The 23,458-nt window shown below is 35.8% G+C and overlaps 2 protein-coding genes across 2 annotated transcripts; both read left to right on the top strand.

The window, feature by feature from the left end:
* The first annotated feature begins 10,565 nt into the window (after positions 1-10,565).
* LOC111917669 (protein CHROMATIN REMODELING 24) lies at positions 10,566-16,316 on the top strand. The gene is made up of 24 exons (XM_023913335.3): positions 10,566-10,721; positions 10,878-10,952; positions 11,104-11,238; positions 11,499-11,627; positions 11,722-12,452; positions 12,537-12,667; positions 12,755-12,809; positions 12,902-13,021; positions 13,101-13,208; positions 13,314-13,369; positions 13,452-13,542; positions 13,658-13,795; positions 13,900-13,977; positions 14,074-14,283; positions 14,390-14,461; positions 14,546-14,626; positions 14,695-14,813; positions 14,887-14,998; positions 15,102-15,170; positions 15,269-15,363; positions 15,440-15,565; positions 15,657-15,722; positions 15,804-15,939; positions 16,027-16,316. Exons 1-24 carry the CDS (start codon positions 10,589-10,591, stop codon positions 16,180-16,182), a joined length of 3,222 nt encoding a protein of 1,073 aa, XP_023769103.1. The 5' UTR covers positions 10,566-10,588; the 3' UTR covers positions 16,183-16,316.
* A 2,690-nt stretch (positions 16,317-19,006) lies between these two features.
* Positions 19,007-21,611, top strand: LOC111917670 (pentatricopeptide repeat-containing protein At2g13420, mitochondrial). The gene has a single exon (XM_023913336.3). It carries the CDS (start codon positions 19,528-19,530, stop codon positions 21,127-21,129), a length of 1,602 nt encoding a protein of 533 aa, XP_023769104.1. The 5' UTR covers positions 19,007-19,527; the 3' UTR covers positions 21,130-21,611.
* Positions 21,612-23,458: the final 1,847 nt, after the last annotated feature.

Genomic DNA, 23,458 nt, shown 5'->3' with positions numbered 1-23,458 from the left:
TGAGTGAACTCGCCGAGTCCATGCACATATTCATCCTACTCGTCGAGTAGGTTCGTGCACTCGACGAGTAGGAGGCCTAGAGTGCAGTTTTTCGAGTTTTGTTGCTGGAAATTGACTAGAATCATTACCCTAAACTGTTTTGGACTTATAAAATATGTTTTTGATGTGGTAATGATTATGCTAATCCATTTACAATGGTTATTATCAAATTTTCAAGTTTTATATGTGTTTATATGATTCTTGAAATTGTTGATATGAATGTTCATACACTTATGAGTTTGGTAGATCATAGGAATTATTTGCAAATTGTTTGTTAGTTTAATTCTTGATCTAAATGTTTTTAATGGAATCCATAATTTGTCCTCAAGTTATGGATTACCAAAAGTCTTTCTTTTAAAGTCCATTAAAGAACACATAAGCTACATAAAATGAAGAGTCTTCATTTTAATAAACCATTAACTCATAAGTTATGAAGTTGAAAAGTTTTGAATAGTTACTAAACTTGCCCTCGAGTTTTGGAACATGTAAAGTAACTTTAGAAAACTTTAGTTCCAATCCCTAGAATTTTAAAAGTTAAAATTCAACCCTTATACTTTATAATATTATAAGTTAATAATATATATGTATAAGAACAAGTCGTTTTACCGTTAGTAGGCCTCATTCACGAAGTCGATCTATAAGGGGGTATAAGGTTGTTGCCTATAAAATGGCAACTTAATGGGTGTCCACTCTCACCTACCGTTTCCTTGACTGGTGGAGGGTCGTTAGCCAAATGGGTAGGACAATGACTTTAATTCTAATTAAAAGTATAATAATTATTATAAAGTAACTAAATGTTTTATAAATTCTCAATCTTAGTTACTTTAGGAAAATGTGAATTTGGTGCTAACCCATGAAATTACACTTTGAACCTTGCTTCAATCGTTAGTGGAGCATGTGTGGTTAACTGGCACACTAACTTGGATTTAACAAGGTTGGCAAAGGTGGCTTAAGGTTTATCATAGATCGGTGGAGCGCGTGTGGTTAACCGGCACATCGATTAGGTGATAAACATTAAGAGTACTAAGTAATTTGCATGGTTATTCACACCTTGTTTTGTGATCCTCGGTATCCCAGTCACAAAACTTGAAGGGCACAATCGAGATTGAAACATGCCATTGAAAATTTCAATAAATCTCTAAAGAAACTAGGAGTTTCAAAAACCAATTAAAACCTAATAATTCATTTCTTTTTTCATGGTGGAAATTGGTGAATTGTCATTCACCTACCTTCAAATATTTTATAGCTTGGATTACGGCATCCCTCTTCTAAGTTATAAAATATTGTGTTGGATCCTAGCCTTAATATTACATTTGGGTGTCTTATTAAGGACTATCTTTATATCTAATCTAAAACTTGTCTTTCTTCTTTTTCAGATGTCTTCCAACAATGCTGCTTCTGGCTTAAACCCTACCGGCTCCTTCTCTCTCATGAACATTTGTGAGAGAGTCATCTTTGATGGGACTGATTTTGATGATTGGATTAGGAACATAAGAATGGTCATTCTCTATAAGGACAAGGAATATATCCTTGACAAGGAGCTGAAGGAACTTGATGAGTCTTCTTCTACTCCCGAGGAGATCGCTGACTTCAGGACTCATGAGAGAGATGCCACTAAAGTGGCATGTATCATGTTGGCCACGATGACAACTGAGCTCCAAAAGTCCTATGAGGACTTTTATCCTTTTGAGATGCACCAGGATCTGATGGAAAGATACCATCAGAGTGCTGGTCAAGAGCGATATGAAATAATCTCCTCCATGATAACAACTCGAATGAAAGATGGTGAACCCATCACGGGCCACATGCAGAAAATGCAAAGGTTTGTGGAACGTCTGCTGAAGTTGAATGTGAACTTTCCTGAGGAGTTGGCAATTGACATCATATTGCACTCCTTACCTTCTTGTTATGATCAATTCTGAATGACCTAATTACCTATCACATGAACAAGGAGGAAGTCACACTCAGTAAGCTTCAAGGACTTTTGAAGACTGCCGAAAGTGGTCTTAAAGGTAAATCGATTGTTATCACTCCTACTCCTACCACCGCCCCTGTTCTGGCTATCGGGAAAGGTAAAGGGAAGAAGAGGAAGAGCCCTTCGAAGGGTACCAAGGGAAATTTTTTTGATGACGCCTCTTCAATTAGAACCAAAGGTGGTTCTGTCACTCCTTCTGCCAACCCTAAAGAGGCTGAATGCTTCTATTGTCATGAAAAGGCGCACTGGAAGCAAAACTACCCAAAGTACTTGCAAGATGTTAAGGATGGGAAAGTGAAACCCAACCATTCAGGTATTTACACTATATTGTCTAATAACTCACCATATTCTAATTTTTGGGTCCTTGATACTGGTTGTGGTATTCACATATGTTCTGATTTGCAGGGACTAAGAAGAAGTGAGAATGTGGAGCATGGGAAGATAAACTTGATCGTGTGGAATAGGAAAGCTTCACATGTCACCAAGATTGGAGTTTATTCTTTGTTTCTAAGTAGTGGGTCAATATTGGAGCTTATACCTTCTACAACAACCCCACGTGAAGAAGTGCTAGATCCACAACCCCCATCTTGTTTCTTGCTTGAATCAAAATCTTTTCCTTCCAAAAGACCCACCAAATTACTTGATTTCATCATAAGAACTCTCTCATGGTTCCAATGGCGATCTAGGGTTTCTTACAGGAGGTATGGGCAGTTGGTGAGGCGCATCTTAGGTTATAAGTTCCCTTAAATAGGCCCTAACCCCGAAAAATTAGGGTTTTCTCTGCCTAGGACCTACTTAGCGAGTTAGTCCTCTGACTCGTCGAGTCCACTCATTAAATCCACATGGGCAACTCGACACGACTCGGCGAGTCAGACCTTCCTTTTCGAGTCTCTCCTTAATCCTCAAAATTGAAACACAAAATATTATTCCTGAAAATTTGGATGTTACAGACAACGCGCGTGGTGGATTCGATATGGTTCATCATTGATCGATTGACTAAGAGCATGCATTTCATCCCGATTCAGGAGAGTATTTTGGCGGAGAAACTAGCCGATATACATTGGGGAGGTTGTGTCACGACATGGGGTGTCGATTTCAGTGGTTTCAGACAGGGATCTCTGGTTTACTTCCAGGTTCTGGAAGAGATTTCAGTAGAAGTTGGGTACTCGTTTGCATTCAGCATAGCTTTCCACCCACGGACTGATGGACAGAGTGAGCATACTATCCAGACCTTGGAAGATATGCTTTGGGGATGTGTATTGTATTTTGGTGGTAGTTGGGATACGTATCTCCCTTTGGTAGAGTTTTCGTATAAAAACAATTATCACGCCGTCATTGATCGACCTCCTTTTGATATGCTCTATGGGAGGAAGTGCAGGACCCTGGTATGTTGGGGTGAGGTCGGTCAGTGAATCATGAGGAGTACTGAGGTGGTACTCAAGACAACAGAGTTGATACAGCAGGTTCGGGGTAGACTTCAGATAACACAGAGTCGACAGAAGAGTTATGTCGACAAGCGACGATCAAGTTGGGGACATGGTGCTCCTAAAGGTGTCGCCTTGGAAAGGTGTCATCCAATTCAGGAAAAGGGTCAAGTTGGGCCCCATGTATATCCGTGCTTTCAGGGTTTTGGCCCAAGTGGGCATGGTTGCTTATCGCTTGGATCTACCTAAAGAGCTTAGTCAGATCCATAGCATGTTTCACGTCTCCCATCTGCGGAAATGTTTGGTTGATGATTCCACGGTGGTTCCATTGGAGGATATTTAGGTGGACAATCGCCTGAATTATATTGAGATACCGATTGCCATCCTTCACAGGAAGACAAAGACTCTGCAGAACAAGACGTTGGATCTGTTAAAGGTGTAATGGCAGCACCGTAAGGGTTCAGAATGGACGTGGGAGCCTGAGGTCAAGATGAGGGAGCATTATTCGGAGTTGTTTGTAGCGACAGACTTCGAGGATGAAGTCTGATTCAAGTGGGGGAGAATTGTAACATTCGCATTTTAGGTATTCATCTTTTGCCCTCAAACTTAAAGCTTTTTGCATTTGGGTCCCTGGTCGTGCGTTGGGCGATCTGGGCCGAAAAGTTGGTCGTGGAGGCATCCACGTATGCTAGCATATGTGGATGTACGCTGGGCGTACAACCACCTGGGACATACCCTAATTTTTTTTTAGGGTTTGAGCCCTGTTTAAACACCTTAAGTTGCTCTTGGACCTTCATATGACCAACCTCCACTTCTCTAAACCCTGAGAACGAAACCCTAATTGCCAATTGAGCGTTTTAAGCTTAGAAGTGACCTCTGAGGGTGTTTTTGGTGATCTTGAAGGAATAAGAGCTCTTGGAAGTTGCATTGGTGTAGTTGAAGCTTGTGGATCCATAACCATCACCAACTTGGAAAGCTTTTGGAGGTATAAAGCTCTTAACTTGATGGCTCTTTACGGTAGATCTAGTTTAGGGTCTGATTTTGTGCATTTTATGGCCCCTTAAGTCATGCTTGGGAGTATGAGCTACTCCAGAAGTTAGGGATGGTATATCTTAACATTTATGAGGTTCCTTGTGCATAAAAATGATAGCTTGATGGGTTTAGCTCAGCCATGTAGGGTTGATGTCCTTTTAATGGAGTTAGAATGCTAGATTTGGACTTTGGGGTGTTTTTAGCCATGCAGAGGCTTAAAGTCTCCAACTTTATGGTTTAAGATCTTGCCATGAGGTTGTTCTGAGGGTTGGTCATTAAGTTATTAAGTGGTTAAAACCTTGGGTCAAGATTTGGGTTCATACGAGTACGCTGGGCATACTGGATGCGATCCCCGATTTCGGATTAGCCACGTACATCGGATGTACTAGCCAGGTACGCCCAACGTACGTTAGCAAGTGCACTATTGGAGTTTTTGGGCTCGGATTTAGTTGGGCTTTGCTTTGTTGGGTTTGGACCTTAGACTTTTTATGGTATTATATCATTTCTGGATTTAGGCCCATATTGGACTTTGGATAACCTTTAGGAAATTAGGTCACCGTTAGGTTTTGTAACATCCCAAAAATCCTGGTAAAATCTTACATTTTTGAAAATGGAAGTACAATAATAATTTGTTCCCAAAAATCCATTACACCATATTGTATCAAATATCAGAGCATCAAGACAGATAAATGCGGAAAACGTTGGAGAGTGAATACTACGCCATCAAGTCGGGCCCTTCCTTTTTGTACCGGAAGTACCTGAAACACCCAGATAAATTGTACGCAAAAGCTTAGTGAGTTTCCCAAAATATCACACTACATATAACCACATAATATCACATAACAAAAATAGTTGCCATAGGCTACCCCCATAGTCTTAAGTATCAGGGGCTCCCCCTGGTCTTAACCTGGAATGCCACAGGCTACCCCTATGGTCTGATATCCAAATGTCATGGGCTCCCCCATGGTCTTAACATGGAATGCCACGGGCTCACCCCATGGTCTGATATCCAAGTTCCATGGGCTACCCCCATGACACTTCACACAAACAGACAAGCACATAAAAACTATCCATCCTCTGGTCAAATGATGGGCCGACATTGGTGCCTTCGACCCATTGATATGGTGAGAGAACTAACCTCAAACTGCTGATAAAATATTGCTCGGTTGCTGGTCTGGGAATCTCACACTGAATAAACACGATTTATCCTAATTAGAGTTTAATCATGAATCCAAGACATAGGCCTAACTCTTAAGTCCAAACTCCTCAAATAAGGCCCAAAAGTCTTTTCTCCCATAATAGGCCTAACATCCAAGGCCTAAATCAATAATGGGCCACAAGGCCCAAAAGGCCCAATCATGCCATCAATGGCCCAATAACAAGTTCATAGGCCCACTACATTAGAAGATCCATGCCCAAGGTTAATTAGGGCCCAAAAGGCTCAAAAGTCTGTTGAAGGCCCAAAGTCCACTGGGAGCGTACGCCCAACGTACCTCTTCAATACACTTAACATACCAAGTTCATGGGTTATACGCACAACGTACAATCTAGTATGCCCAACGTACAAGCTGCTTTGCACAAAATCCATTAAGTGCTTAATGCATGAAGACATCTTTGCCCAAATCCCAAATCTTGGTCAGTTTAAAGGTCATAAGGCATAAAGTTGGCAACTTTATGCCTTTGTTTGCCATATGTGAACCCAACACCCTATTTTATCCATTAAGACTCTCTTTCTAAGATCTTAACTCATGCATGGAGCCATATTAAACATCAAGTTAGCATTTTTATGCTTAAACCAAGCCAAAGAACCTCAGATCTAACCTTCCTAACCTCTAGAGTCGCTCGAACTCATAAGAGAGGATTCATGGACTCAAAAGTGGACTTCTACAAAACCCTAACTCAACTAGCAAAAAGGATTAGCAAGGTATAAGCTTTTTACCTTCAAAATCTCTCCAAGATGCTCTTTATGTAGGATCCAAAAGCTCTTCCTAGGGGTGCAAACGAGTCGAGCCGAGCCCGAGCCTGGCCAGGCTCGGCTCGGGCTCGTTTAAGTTCTAAGAGGCTCGAGCTCGAGCTCGGCTCAATTCGAGCTTCTTGTACTGAGCTCGGCTCGAGCTCATAAATAATTATACAAGCTCGACTAGGGCTCGGGCTCAGCTCGTTTTTTGTCTGACTTGCCTAAATAAATTTAAGCTCGGCTCGAGCTCGTTAAAAAGCTCGTTTACTAATACCCTAAATTCCTAATCCACAAATATTTTAATATATAAAAAATATGAAATTATATTATATAAAGGCTCGCGAGCCTAATCGAGCTTAGTGACATAGGCTCGAGCTCGAGCTCGTTTAATAAACGAGCTTAATATTAAGCTCGAGCTCGGCTCGGGCTCGTTTAAAATCGGTTTCGAGTCGAGCTTTTAGCGATCCGATCCCAAATAGCTCACGAGTAGCTTGGCTCGTTTGAACCCCTAGCTCTTCCTACGTTCAAGGCTTGAACACCACCTTCCCATTCTTGCAAACCCACTAAAATGGCCACCAAAATCACTTTTAAGCTCAAAACTCACACTCTTTTGCAAATATAGGGTTTAAGGACGGAAAGAGGCAGTAGAGGTTGTTTAGGGTTTGGTCCAAATGACATAAGTGTGTTTAAATAGTGGTTCATGGTCAAAAAATTAGGGTTTTAACTCCAGCCACGTACGCCCCAATACGCCCCGCATACGTGGTACCAATCCACGATCATGCCATCCTACTACGCTAAGCGTACACATAGGTACACACAACATATGTAGGGACTTAATTTGATAAAATAAATTCATTCCAATGGTCAAGTGCAATTACCTGCATTTCGGATGTTACATACTTTTAGTGCCATTGGGTTGGGCCGCGAATTGTTGGGCCAAGTGAGGAAAGGGTAAAATGGTCTTTTACCCTGGGTGTTAGACAAGTAAATTAGATTCCCAGTTATGGTTTATATCCTAATTATTAATTGGGGTTTTATTTGATTGGTTAGCGCGTGGATTTTCCAGTCCAACAACACGAACATTTATCTAATTTTTCAACAGTTTGAAGTGATTATCCTCATAGTGTTTGGCAGGTCAAAGGCACCAATGCCGATCCATGGGTTATGGTTATATGTATGCTAGTTGTTTGTGTGACCTTGCATGAATGTATGTATTGTATGTATACCAGGCGGGGGCTGATGGGTGTGATGGGTGGGGCCCATCACATGATACAAACTGTTGTGATATCGCTCTTCAGGGAATTGATCTTTTATTGACGAGTTGGTCTTGGATGTTTTCCTGAGAACACAATACAGATGGGTCGTTAGAGGAAGATTGGGGGCTCTCCCAGGACGTGACTCTAATGATCAAGTTAGCTTATGTTTCTGAGAGAGATTTAGGTAAAATTACGTAGGGAAGAAGATGATACCCTTCCTTCGGTAGGAAGGGAGCATTTTATACCTGTTGCTAACGGAATGGGGGATTCTCCCCATGTGGGAGTAAGATGTGTCACTTTCCTACCGGGGGAAGCATGCCACGCCGTCTAACAGCCTGGTGACGTCAGTTTTGGGCATTACCAGGCTCTTTGTCATGACCTGATTGGTCATGAGAGAATTAGAGGATTTCAAGGAATATTCTTCCTTTTGGGGGAAGATAAGTTGTCAACCCGACGCTGGCCTGTCCGGGCTAAGACCGAGACCCGAACAAGATCCCAGCGAGATAGTGTCCCGTTAGTGCTTTCCATCAGGTTTAACGTGGTCGCATATGGTAACGTTAACACAAACATATTTGTTTTGAGCGGGACCCAATAGATGTCAGGCATGGCATATTACATGTTTGATATGTATGGTATGATGTATTTTGGGGGAACTCGCTAAGCTTTGTGCTTACAATTTTAAGTTTATGTTTCAGGTACTTTCGGATCAAAGAGGAAGAGCTTAGGGTGATCGCATTGCGCACACCATGATTTCCACCTTATTTGACGTTAATGTATTGGGATGATTGATTCACATACTCTGATTTTTCCTTTATGGTTTTATGAACATGTTTGGTTGATGGTTTTATTATGAAAACGAAATTTTTGGTTTTAAATTTTGGGATGTTACACAAGTGGTCCATTGAGTTCCAAGTACCCCATTTAACTCAAATGATCTATGCAAATGCTCCAAATGTCAAGTCACATTTAACAACCATCATTAACCATTAAGTCACATAAGATGCATTTACTCGATCCATCAAGTCTTCATAATAAATTATGACATTTATTGATCATTAAACTTTTCTAAACACATTTAAGTGCTTAATGTGACCAATGACTCACTAGTGTTCCTTATATCATCCTAAACATTTCAATCCACTAATTTATGATATATATGCAATTCAATCTATTCTAATACATCTTAACTTCACGATACAATTACATTTCATTTTTTTTTCTAAACTTTCCAATTTGCCCGTGGGGCTAACAATCCTTATAACCATTTATAGATTAAGTGATTTCTCATGTGTTTATATCTAATTCAATATCAAAGTATCATATAATGATTATAAACATCATATAAATCATAAAACATCAACAAACTATTTGTAGAAGCTTGTAAATCACTACATATTCCTACATTTATATCATAATCTGTCGATTCTCCCATTACTTTGAGTTTGTGCATTCCTTGAAGGATTATTACATCAAACTACTTTAACGGTCGTAGAATCGTTTAGGAAATAATTTGACAACATTTAGACTGTCATTGGAATTTAGGTTTTGTGGAGAGATTAACACTCAAACACCAAACCTATCAAAATAATGATAGATTTGAGTTTAAAGCCACATCAACCATCATATAAGTGTTAGAAAACAAAACCCTTACGCTCAAATGATCATGAAATCATATTTGGTTTCTAGCACATGATTATAATTCGAATTCATTGTGAATCAAGGAAGAAATTATAGCATGAAACACTAAATTCTTAACGTTCTTTACACAAATTGAGTTAAATTTGCATGGAGTCAATTTTAGAGGGTTTTTCTACAAGAAATCCCCATCTTTAGGCCTCTCTATTTCCTCCCAATCAATTCCATTGGCTTAAATGGAGAGGATGATGCATCTAATAAGCTAAGTTTTCACTATGTACCCTCTAATTCTCAAAGATTGACAATATTGGTCCTAACATCCAACTAGTGGGACTTAACTTTGAAAGTTAACTCATTTAGTCCCTCTCCATCTATTGCATGACTTAAATGGTCTAAAGTCGTTCAAGTGAGTCAACTACACTTTTAGTGTCTTTACATAATTAGTCTCAAACTTCCAAAAGTTGTAGTTTCAATATCGATTCTTTTAATTCTTTTTGTATTAATTTAAAATGTTAAAATTTTGTTATTTAAGTTATTTTATTATTCATTTATTTCCTAATTAGTTAAACAAAAAATTATAGCCATAAATTTTGGTTGTTACATGTACAAAGGTAGTGATCCGTACACAATAATTTTTAGTCATACATAATAATTTGTGCTTTATGAAGTTGTACAGTACAAACATATAAAACACAAATTGTTATGTATGACTAAAAATTGTTCTGTACGGATCATCACCTCATGTACAATAGTAAAACAATTTCAAATGTTTGCACTAATTTGTTTGTTCATTTTTAGGGATATTGTCTTTTTAATGTTCTAAAACACATTTCATTTTTTTTCGTTAGGTTACCTTTAAAAAAAACTCAAGATCATAATTTTTACCCCATTTCTTCCTTTTCATTTCTTTTCATTTCTTGAATAATAAAAACTTGAGAACTTTAAGAACATTGCGTAAAAATTAAATGAAAAAGCTTTTCAATATGTACAAAACAATACCACAAAAGACCACTTTAAATAAAAAATTGGACTACATATATAATACACAAAAAAAATAAAAAAATAATCACAATGAATTCTCTACCTATATCGACATTTAATGTTCATAAATATATATATTTTTTCTTTGCTTTGATCATTCATCAATTTTATAAAATGTTATCCATGATAAGTTTTTGTTGAACAAGGTAATTTTTTTAGAATGGTAAAATTCAAAAACCTAAGCGGGAAAAGAGTATTTAAACAATCAAAGGATCTCCTTCCTAAACTCATGAAGCACCACACAGAGAAGAGAGAGATGGCTGATGCATCCTCCAAGAAGAAACCCATGGGTTTGAATCAGCTTCACAATCGCTTCCTCACCCCTTCTCATTCAAAAGCTTCTCCTTACGATTTCCTATCTGGTATGTATATGTAATATGTACTTCATCTTTTCCATCATAACCATCACCCTAAACACCTGATTTTGACCTCTTTATGGCACTTTCTGTGTGGCTTTCGTGTTGCGATTAAGATTGCTAGTTCTTCTTATTTACTTTTCGAGTTCGATATTGCTACAGAAATGAAGAATCGGGAGCGGCAGGAGGATTTCGATGCCCCTTCTTTTAATATCACCGACTTCGATTCTCCTTCTGGTAATACTATTTATGCCTCTTGAATCCATCTGATAAGCTGTATATCTAGATTTCTAGATGATTTTGTAAGCAGGAATTTGAAAATTCTTAAACCCTAATTTGACACCTGATTGCTTATTTGGGCTTCTTACTTTCTGAAATGCATCAACAGACACCCCACCAAAGGTCATGAACGATGATGAAAATTCGTATGTGGAACAAGCGGATGATGGTAAAAATAGCGCCTTCCATGATGAATCCCTAAACCCTAAACTTGACATCACAGGGTCTGGTTCGTCTTCTTCTGGTACTTCTCTATCTCTTGAATTCCACCCATCTATTGCATTATCTTTTATGTATTTAGTTATTGTAGTGTTTCTCCGAACAGTTTACAGTGCTTGAGACATCTTAGTATACTTATTGTCTTATTGAGTTATTTCACTTTGCTTGCTGGATGTGTTCTAACAAAAGATATGAATTGCATGATTTGAGAAGAACAACTGTATGATTCTACATGAGTTCATTAGAAATACATGCAATCTTTTAATGTCTTATACTATCCTGTAGCTGTTTCAAGTGGGGCAGAGAAAATATCTATAAATGAAGATGAATTCCCAACTTCCAAACGATGTGAAAATAATGTCTCTCTTGATGAACCTGATAGTTCCCTTGTGGATGACCTTACTTCTGAACATGGTAATCCATTGTCTTTCTAGTTTCTATACCTTGTAATTCATGAAACATGAACATTTTGTTTTTAGGTCTTTTAGTGTATTTTTTGTAATAACAGATTCAGGAAAGCATCAAAAAGTTAAAATCCAAGGACGCAGGAGGCTCTGCAAAGTTGTGGTGAAAGATGATGAAGAAGAAGATGACAAATATCATGATGTTGAATCAGACTTTCCAGCTGAATTTTCTGAATTTGATTCACCTGTTCCTGTAAAGAACACTGAAAACAAACATGATAGTGGTGATGAAATTAGAGATATTTTAAGCAATCTAAGCTCAAGGCTTGAGATTCTATCAATTGATAAAGGAAGACGCCCCACTAAACATCTTCAAAGCTCCTCTAGTTTTGTAAAAAATGAAAAAATTAATCAACACAAGCCAGTTGAAATCTCTAGTGCCACTTCAAATGATATTAGTAAAAAAACTTACTGTCCACCACCTATTAGAAAAGATTATCACAGTGGCATACATGTAAAAAGTGAGAAATATGAGGTCATAGGTGATGATGATGATGATGATTGTGTGGTTACAAGTGGTAATAAGTTTGTCCAAAAGGTGGAAAGCAAGCATGAGAAGGTGTATACATTGAATGATGACACAAATGATACAATTTCAGGAGTTGAAGGGGCGTTTTCTCTTAGTAATCCTAAATTCAATTTTTCATTACCTAGTAAGATTGCAACAATGCTATACCCTCATCAACGTGAAGGTTTGAAGTGGCTTTGGTCTCTACATTGTAAGGGCAAAGGTGGTATTTTGGGAGATGACATGGGCCTTGGGAAAACCATGCAGGTTTTGACATGTGTAATTGTGTTATCTTTTTTATAAACATGTAGAATGACATTAACATTAACTTCAATCTTTCATGTCATTTAGATTTGTGGCTTTTTGGCTGGACTCTTTCATTCAAATTTGATAAAAAGGGTATTGGTTGTTGCTCCTAAAACACTATTACCTCATTGGATGAAAGAATTAGGGGTAGTTGGTCTTTCAGGAAAGACAAGAGAGTAAGTTTATATAAATAACTTATGCATTTTTAGTCATCATTTGGTTATGTTTATAAAGATGGTTGATTTCTTTCCTATATGTTTCAGATTCTTTGGTGCTTGTTCAAAAGCTCGACAATATGAGCTCCAGTATATACTCCAGGTATTCTTTGTCTCTTTAATTTGATCTTTTTAACTCAAAAGATTGATATAAAAATATTTATTTGATACATATTGATGCTTTTTGTTTTGTAGGATAAGGGTGTTCTTCTAACAACTTATGATATTGTTCGCAATAATGTTAAATCTTTATCTGGTGATTATGATGAAATGGAGGAGGATGCTGTTACTTGGGATTACATGGTTCTTGATGAGGTATGTTTTGGTTACAGATTTTGCTTCATTTCATAAGAATTCTGAAAACATTTTTGTTATATTGAACATTAATATTCAGGGGCATCTCATAAAGAATCCTAGCACACAAAGGGCAAAAAGTTTGCTTGCAATACCATGTGGTCATCGTATAATAATAAGTGGCACTCCACTTCAAAATAACCTAAAAGTATGCATCTTTATATTATTTCATTTTGAATTTGAATTATACAATAATTTTATACTTTTATTGTTTTAAAAGCCACTTTATTGATCCTCTTGTTGTATAATTCAGGAACTTTGGGCTTTGTTTAACTTCTGTTGTCCAGAGCTTTTGGGAGATAAGAAATGGTAAGATTTCATTTTCTTCTTGTTTTTTTTCTTCTTATTATTGTTATGCTTTTTACTTATTTATATTTATTTCCTTTTTCAGTTTTAAGGAAAAATACGAGTCAGCAATTCTACGTGGAAATGACAAAAATGCATCTGATAGAGATAAGCGCATTGGTTCAGCTGTTGCACAGGTTATTAGTTATATTTCCCTAAATGACAAAATAGTTCATAAATATTAATAAAATAACCTTTTGTGATGATTAAAACTATATAAAAAAACTAACATTTATTCAATCTTACAAACAGGATTTAAGAAATTGCATTCAGCCCTATTTTCTCAGGCGTTTAAAAAGCGAGGTGTTTTGTGATAATGATGCTACAAACACAGCCAAGCTTTCTAAAAAGAATGAGATTATTGTTTGGTTAAGATTATCCAAATGTCAGGTACTTACATTACATTAATTGTTTTTATATTCTTTATTTTATATATCAACACAAGTTCAAAAAAATCCACTTACATTCTTTTTATCTTTTTTTATTATTTACAGAGACAACTATACGAAGCCTTTTTGAACAGTGAGATTGTTCTTTCAGCATTTGATGGTTCACCTTTGGCTGCTCTCACGGTATGAGAAGGGCATTCTTGTCTTTTTGCACAGATGAAAGATAAAAGAATTCATTTCTTTAAGTGAAAGTTAATGATTATGATTTACATTTAACAGATATTGAAAAAGATATGTGATCATCCATTGTTATTAACAAAAAGAGCTGCTGAAGATCTTCTAGAAGGAATGGAAACAGGGCTAAATGAGGAAGAACAAGGAATTGCTGAAAAATTAGCAATGCATATAGCAGATGCTGCAGAGGAATATGACATTGGGGAAACTCATGACAAACTTTCTTGCAAGATCTTCTTTATTATGTCTTTACTGGTTACAATATTACATAAATACCCTTATACTTTTTTTTTGTTGTTGTTTAAAAGATATGAGAAAATCAAATAAAACTAAACTTATTTTTTTTAATCATCTATTACAGGAAAAACTGATTCCAGAAGGTCATAATGTTCTTATCTTTTCACAGACTCGCAAAATGCTTAATCTAATTCAGGTTTACTTTTTTTTTTTGTTTTTTTTTTTACAAATAGTCCTTTTTAATCACACTTTTTTAATTTATAATTTTACCTTTTTTTAGGACACTCTTGATGTGAGAGGCTACAAGTTCTTGAGGATCGATGGTACAACCAAAGCCAGTGACAGATTAAAGATTGTTGATGTTAGTGACTTTTTTATTTTATTATAAAAAAAACATGAGTTTTATTAATAATTTATTAATAATAACAGGATTTTCAAGAGGGTATTGGAGCTCCGATATTTCTTTTAACTTCTCAAGTTGGTGGTTTGGGGCTTACCTTAACAAAAGCAGATCGGGTCATAGTAGTTGATCCAGCTTGGAATCCAAGGTTGCCTTTTTTTTTTCTTTAACAAATCTTTTTTTTTTTTATAAATATTCTGAAAATAATTTTTTTTTTGTAGTACTGATAATCAAAGTGTTGATCGTGCATATCGAATTGGACAAAAGAAAGATGTAATTGTATACCGTTTGATGACTTGTGGTACAGTTGAGGAAAAGATTTACAGAAAACAGGTTAAAAACATGATTTTATCTTCAAGGGCGTTTATGTCTTTTTACACCCACTAGTTTTTCTCTTTTCATATTTGATTTTTTTTAATAAAAATTTATGATGCAGATATACAAAGGGGGTTTATTCAGAAGTGCTACTGAACACAAAGAACAAATTCGTTATTTCAGTCAACAAGTGAGTATTTTGTTATTATTATTATTTTTTTTTTCTCGATTAATAAATTATGGAAAATGATATTTATTTATTTATTTGTTTGTGTTTTGTTATTTCAGGATCTTAGGGAGCTTTTCAGTATCCCAAAACAGGGTTTTGATGTTTCTTTAACTCAACAACAGTTGCATGAAGAGCATGATTGCGAACACAAAATGTTTGTACTTTGTAATTCATTTCAAATATGTTTTTTTTTTCTTTTTAAAATGTCCATTTTTTTTGTTTGTTTATAGGGATGCATCTCTTAAAGATCACACAAAGTTTTTGGAGTCTCTTGGTATAGCTGGAATTAGTAACCACAGTTTGCTTTTCTCAAAAACTGCTCCAGTCCCTGTTGTGCAAGATGAAGAGCTAACAAGGTGATATATCTATCCTTTTTTTGCCCTTCAAGGGCATTTTAGTAATTTCACATTTTTGAATTTTTGTTTAAGTTCTCTGAATGGTTTTTAGGATTCGGCAATCAACTTATGTAGGAAACTCATCTTCTTACAACTCACGTGAACCAAACATGGATGCGTATGTCTTTTTAAAATCTCAATCTTTCTTTTTACCTAAAAAAAGATATATTTTTTATTTTATTTTAAATTTCATTTATAGGGGAGCTCAATTTGCTATCAATCCAAAGGATGTGGTGGTGAAAAGGAAGAATGTCTCCCCTTCTGTTTCCAACAAACTAACAGAATCAGAAATCAAAGACCAAATCAAACGGCTATCGAATGTTTTTGCAAACAGGGTAATGACTATTTTACCCTTACATTTAAAAAAACAAATGTTGGAGTATGTAAAGGTGTTGTGATATTTGTTTGTGTGATTGATTCAGGCAATGGTGGAAAGGTTATCAGATAAAGGGGAGAAGATAAGGAAACAGATTTCTGAGTTGAATTCAGAGCTTGCAAAGCTTCGTGGTGAAACAGAAACCATTGATTTGGATTTGGATGATGTTGTTGATGATTTCAACAGGGTCATGAATGTTTAAAAAAGGATTTTAATGAAATTGTTGCGAAAATTAATCGCTATTTTTGAAGTTCTGTCAAGAATCATTTTGTGTTTGATTCATGTTCCACTGTACAAAATGGGGTTATGGTGCTGTCAAGATCATGGTTTAATTGATCTTTTTATGTATGGTAATATTTAGGGGTGTTCAAAACCAGATATTCGGATATCCGAAAATCCGGATAGTTGATTTTTGATATCCGAATCCGTATCCGAAATTATCCGAATCCGTATCCGTATCCGAAATTTCGGATATGGATTCGGATATTAAACCGGATATCCGAATTTCTTTAATTTTAAATAAATATCTACATCTGAACATCCGATTCGTAAAATCACCGCAACTCTTAAAATTAATAATAGCAATTATGTTAAATTTTGCGACATAGATGGATATCGATAGCAACAATTAAATATATGTAGCATTTACTTAATAGTTTTTGATTATAAGCCAACGAACTAGGATTATAACAAACAAATATATAACGATTGTAAATGGAAAGGTTTGCAATAAAAGTTTGGAAAGAATGGTCACGAAAAAGTTGAAAATGGTGGGGAACATTAGTCCATTAAGCATGTCAATGTTTCTAATTTCTCATTTTAAAATATTAAAAAATAAAGAAAAATTGTTTTTTTTCGGATATCGGATATCCGAAATATCCGAAACTTTATAAAATCATTATCCGAATCCGAAAAATCGGATATCCGAAAATCCGGATATCCGAAATTTCGGATAATTTCGGATGCGGATATTTTTTAACATCCCTAGTAATATTGAAGGCTTTTGTTTTATGTAGTTATGCAATTATGCTTGTTTACAAATGGATTTGTATCTCTTGTTAGTTGTTTATATTTTGTTTTTTGGCTATCTTTTTAACTAGTTTTCCACTTATCTTTCAAAAAGGGGTCTGTTAAATCCCCCTCCCCACCCCCCCCCCCCCCCTCCCCCCCGTTTTTACTTTATGTCAAATCAATATATATATATATATATATATATATATATATATATATATATATATATATATATATATATATATATATGATTTTTTTAAATATTTACAATTTTAACTATTTTATATATCCCTATTATTTTGTTGTATTTTGTTTAAAGGTTTTTATAAATTTATTTTTGTATATAATAATTATTATTTTCTAAAACTTGAATTTTTTTAACTATAGCTGAATGGGTAACTCCGTTCAATTGAACGACTAAATATTTATAATCATTATTATCATTCTAGTTTTAACGATTAAATATCTATAACGTTGATTAATTATTTATAATTTATTTATTTATAATAATATTTATTAAAAAACTATATATATATATATATATATATATATATATATATATATATATATATATATATATATATATATATATATATATATATATATATATATATATATATTTGTGTGTGTCAAATGTCAAATCATAGGGGATGGGGATAAACAAAGGATAGGGGGTGGCTGATTAGTGAGAGTCTTTCAAAAATCATTTATATTCAAACATGTTATATCAAAATTTATAATTACTTTTACATCAATACATGATGACTTGTATAATTAAATGGGTCGTGTTTGGGTAGCTTTATTTTTATCTGCGACCTGTCAATCCGAATACAACATGATTGTCATCCTTTATCTCTATTGTCACATCAATAATCATTTTATCTATTTTATCACACACACACACACACATATATATATATATATAATATTAAATATTAATATTTACTTAATAATAAATAAACATAAATTTAATTATTTGTAATTAAAATACTATTTTTAAATATAAAATAACAAAATAATAATAAATTTTAATTTTAATTTATATTATTAAATATTTAAACAAAAATATTGTAAAAACATGTATCACATATCGAATGTTACAATATTAGTCCTCATTTTGTTCGTCTCCAAATCCTCACTGTACGACATCCTATTTTACAGAGATAGTATAATGATAACTATTTCATATAATTTGTCTGTGAAATATTATACTGATAACTTATCTATGGTACACACACCTAAATATTTGAGCATTTAATTTAGAATGTATAAACATATATAGAAATACAATCCACACTCGTTTAATTCCATAATATGGATCCAAAGAGCCTCAATTTAATCCATTTTTAAAAAAATTCTCTGAAGAGTTATCTTATATCCCTGCTGATAATACTCAAGACACAAATCCTCATACGCTAGTATATAATAATCCAATGATGAATCCTAGTTTTCAAAAGCCTTCTAGTATCGGTTTTGGTCCACTAAATTTTCAAATGCCGTTTTACCCACATAAACAAAATTTTCAACCACATCTAATGCAAGAGAAACCAAACAATAGTAAAAAAACTACGCAAACAAGAAGGAATAGTTGATAGACGACGCAAGATGAAATATTGTTGTATAGCTCATGGCTTAACATAGGCAAATACACAACAATCGGTATTGATCAACATAGATCAAACTTCTGGCATTGTTTAGCTGAATATTACGATATGTATCATAATAATATACCTAAGCGGAGAGGAATAGTCAGACGCTTCCAAATCATTGGAGCAGCTGAATCATGCAATTCTAAGTTTGTTGGGTAATAACAAATTCAACATAGACGTCAAAGTGAGTTAAATGAAGAAGACAAAAAATAAAATAAGGCTCTAGCATTATATATTTCATTAGAGGGGTTCCTACTTCATTTTTTTCATATTGGGAAACTTTCTTTTTTGCTATGAAAATAGGTTTTGAAGATCACCGCAATAAAAAAAAAAGATTCGATTTTTTTTTCTCTATAACATTTTTTTATTTCAGCAATAATATGAACTTTACAAAAGCAAAATCGGACATCAGAAAACTGACAGTTATTTATGAAAAAAATAATATTTTATTATTTTTTAGCGATTTCAGTAACAAATTAAAACATAACTTGCTGCGCGAATAAACCTCACCCTCGCTCCGCCGACCGCTGCCGTTGTTCTCATTTCCCGTCGGTATCTCTTCGTTCACTGTCATTGTTTTCCATTAATTTACATAAATTTGTTTCATCACTTCATGAATTCCATAGATTTTACATCCCTAAATTAACGAATTAAGTAGGCTTATCAAATGATTCGAAGTAACACAACTCTCGATCAAACTTTGAACTTCTTTTCTAGGGTTTACCATTGTCTGTAGCTGTTTGGTATTCCAATTTCGGTCATATACGGAGACACAGTCAGCTTATGATGCGAAAAGAGTAGAGTCGCCATGAAAATTGTAGCTCATTGATGTTTTCTTCATTCTTCTAGTTGAATAGCTTCGCTTGTTTGTTATATTCCAAATTCCAATGGCACTGCGTTTCAGCCATTCTCGAATTATGTCCAGTTTGTTCCAATTCCGCTCAATTTCTTCATTCCATTCCCCCACTTTTGAACCCAAAGAAGTTATACCAGAAAGTGTGTCAAAACCTACACTTGTTTCACTCGAACCATCAAATGATGCTGATTTAATTTCTCAAATGCTCATCCAACACCATAATCCATTCCACACTATGGAATCCTCTCTACAACTCAACGGAATCAAGATTTCCCCAATTCTTGTCCACCAAACCCTAATTCGTCTCAAAAACATCTCCAAGATCGCCTTAGCTTTCTTCTCATGGGCTAAAGAGCAATCCCACTACTCCCACGACTCCCATTCTTACAACCTCATGATTGACATATTGGGTAAAGTTAGACAATTCGATGTTGCTTGGCAATTGATCATAGAAATGGATCAAAATGGTGTAAACCCAACTTCCACCACTTTCTATGTTCTGATCCGGAGGCTTATATCCGCGGGTCTAACTCGCCAAGCTATCCGTGCATTTGATGATATGGGTTGTTTTGTGGTTAACGATACTGAAGAACAAGAACAACAACAACAACCCATTCATGACTTCTATTTTCTTTTTGATACCCTTTGTAAATATGGCTACCCGAAAGTTGCTACAGAGATGTTCAACAAATGGAAAAACTGGAGATTTGAACCTGATGCAAAGATTTACACGATTCTGATATATGGGTGGTGTAAAATGAACAAACCCAAGATGGCTGATAAGTTTTTTAAAGAGATGGTGAGTAATGGAATCGAACCTAATGTTGTTACTTACAATGTTTTGTTAAATGGAATATGTCGGAAGTCAAGTTTACACCCTGAAGATCGATTCATAAGGACAATTCAAGCTGCAGAGAACCTGCTCGATGAAATGCCACAAAGAGGTGTTGACCCTGATGTTACTAGCTATTCAATTATCCTACATGTTTATAGCCGTGCACATAAGCCAGATCTCACACTTCAAAAGTTAAAGATCATGAAAGATAAAGGGATTCATCCAACTTTAGCAACCTACACATCTGTTGTAAAGTGTCTTTGTTCATGTGGGCATCTTGAAGACGCTGAGATTTTGCTTGATGAAATGGTGTCCAATGGGGTTACGCCATCTGGCATGACGTATAATTGTTTCTTTAAGGAATATAGAGGTAGGAAAGATATCGATGGTGCTTTGAGATTGTACAAGAAAATTAAAAAAGATAGTGTTTTTTTACAAGATACGCATACGTATAACATACTTATGGGGATGTTTATGGATTTGAATCGTTTTGATCTTGTGAAAGAGATTTGGGATGATATGAAAGGTAGTGTTTGTGGGCCCGATTTGGATTCTTACACGTTGTTGGTTCATGGATTGTGTGAAAAGGAAAAGTGGAGAGATGCGTGTGAGTATTTTGTTGAAATGATTGAAAAAGGGATTTTGCCACAAAAGGTTACGTTTGAGACGTTGTATAAAGGGTTGATACAATCGGATATGTTGAGGACATGGAGGAGATTGAAGAAAAAACTTGATGATGAGTCGATTTCGTTTTCTTTAGAATTTGAAAAGTATCATGTTAAACCTTATAAAAGATGAAAGTATGTTGCTATGATGTACAAGTGAGATTAGGGTTATCGCCTTTCATGTAAAGTTTTCACTTTTTAGGTATTAAATAGTGAAGTTTCTATACTTAGAGATCTTGAAAGGGTTGTAGATGTGCATTTATGCAACAACGTTTCACCCTTTTCCTGATTGATTTATGTAATAACTAGACAAATGCCCGTGCTTTGACAAGATAAAATTATGTGGTTAAACTTTTTGGCATATGTTCTTGAAAATAAAGGCTAATTTGGCGCCGATTGAACTTCTTCCAACATGGTGGCTAATTCATCCTTTACTTGAAAACGTAACGGATTAAAGAAGAAACGGAGCCTGCGAGATTCAGACTCGAGTCGACAAACAATCAATCCAAGCGCCTTACCATTAGGCCGAAACTCATTATATGAATACAAGTCAGACTTTTTATATATAATGTGTAACACTAATAATTACTAATATTATTACTTTGGTTATTTTGATTTTGCTTATTTCTATTATATATTTTTATGAATGTGTGTGGTGTGTATATATGTAACGTCCTAAAATTCAAGCCCGAAAATTTCATTTTCAAATCAACAATTCCATAAATATTTTTACCAAAATATTGTTGAATAAACATCACGTCACAAAGTCATATTGTTGTGTCCCAAAACTATAACATCAAAAGTAAAAAAATCAGAATACAGTCCCAAAAACTCCTTGCGGAAATCCATGTGTGTGTGTGTGATGCGCTGCTACACCGCCGGCTCCTTCCCCTTTGACGAAGAGGTACCTGAAACCAAAACCAAAACTGTAAGCACAAAGCTTAGTGAGTTCCCCCATCATAGCACATACCATACAATATCGTCGGTATCTCTCAACCAGTAACCTTCATCGGTATCTTTCAACCGGTAACCAACATCGGTATCTTTCAACCGGTAACCAACATCGGTATCTTTTAACCGGTATCCGTCATCGGTATCTTTCAACCGGTAACCAACATCGGTATCTTTCAACTGGTATCCGTCATCGGTATCTTTCAACCGGTATCTGAGGACTATTTCACCCCTACCACTAGCATGCAATCTACAAATATAAACATACAGTCAAACATCTTTCAACCGGTAACCAACATCGGTATCTTTCAACCGGTATCCGTCATCGGTATCTTTCAATCGGTAACCAACATCGGTATCTTTCAACTGGTATCCGTCATCGGTATCTTTCAACCGATATCTGGGGACTATTTCACCCCTACCACTAGCATGCAATCTACAAATATAAACATACAGTCAGGCATATCCGGGTACTGACCTACCCTTGGGTCCTACAAACCACTGTTAGGGAAACTAATCCCTAGTATACACATAACATATCATCCAGATAAATCTCATAACCAACACATAACCAGACCAAGATAATTATCACATAGACCATTATCTTCTAAATACCCCTTTTTGGTGGGCCGACATTGTGGCCTTAGACCCACCCCTACTGGAAGATAACTCACCTCAATGTCGTACAGTGTTTGAATTATCCTCGGCGTACAAGTCGACTCCCTTCGAATCCTCGATCCCTACACGACAACCTTCAACTCAACACACAACAAGTACAACCCTAAACAGGGTTAGTCCAAGTCTAGTCAAAGTCAACTTCAAGTTGACCCGACTCGTCGAGTGGGGGCGTCAACTCGCCGAGTCCCTCAACCTTCACTCGTCCTCATCCATGACATGACTCGTCGAGTTGGGCCGTCAACTCGACGAGTTCCTCTCTCATATGAACATCGCATGAAACTCATCCGACTCGCCGAGTTGATGAACAACTCGTCGAGTTCACCTTTATCTGATGAACAAGTTATGTCCTCGACTCTCCGAGTTGATGAACAACTCGTCGAGTTCATCTTCATCCTTAAGAAGATTTCCTTGGACTCGCCGAGTCTGTTCTAGCACTCTTTGAGTCCCATGAACTCCAGGTCTAAAATCACGTCCAATACATTGGGTAACTCTTTCTGTCCGATTACAACCCTTCTAACACTCAACTGGGTTCCTTTGACCCTCAACAGATATGTGCTCAAAGCCTCGGACTCGTCGAGTCCCAGGAACAGACTCGCCGAGTCAGTCATGTCCGCACTCTAAATCCTTGATTTCTAATGTACAACCTTTGATCAAAAGATAGATCCAAACTTCTATAACCGATCTAGCACGTAAAGTTACAAAGTTTACGTGCTTGCATGGGACTTTGAGCTCAAAAGGTCCTAAAACAAGCTCTTACAATGCATGGCGCCTTCTTTGAGTGCAAGAGCCACTCCTTTCTGCCTTGTAACCCCTCTAAGGACCTAGATCTGAAA

Source organism: Lactuca sativa, chromosome 3 (genome assembly GCF_002870075.4).
Source record: "Lactuca sativa cultivar Salinas chromosome 3, Lsat_Salinas_v11, whole genome shotgun sequence".
Lineage (NCBI taxonomy): Eukaryota > Viridiplantae > Streptophyta > Magnoliopsida > Asterales > Asteraceae > Lactuca > Lactuca sativa.
Note: the sequence above shows the minus strand (reverse complement) of the source record. Positions and strands in the feature narration are given on the sequence as shown.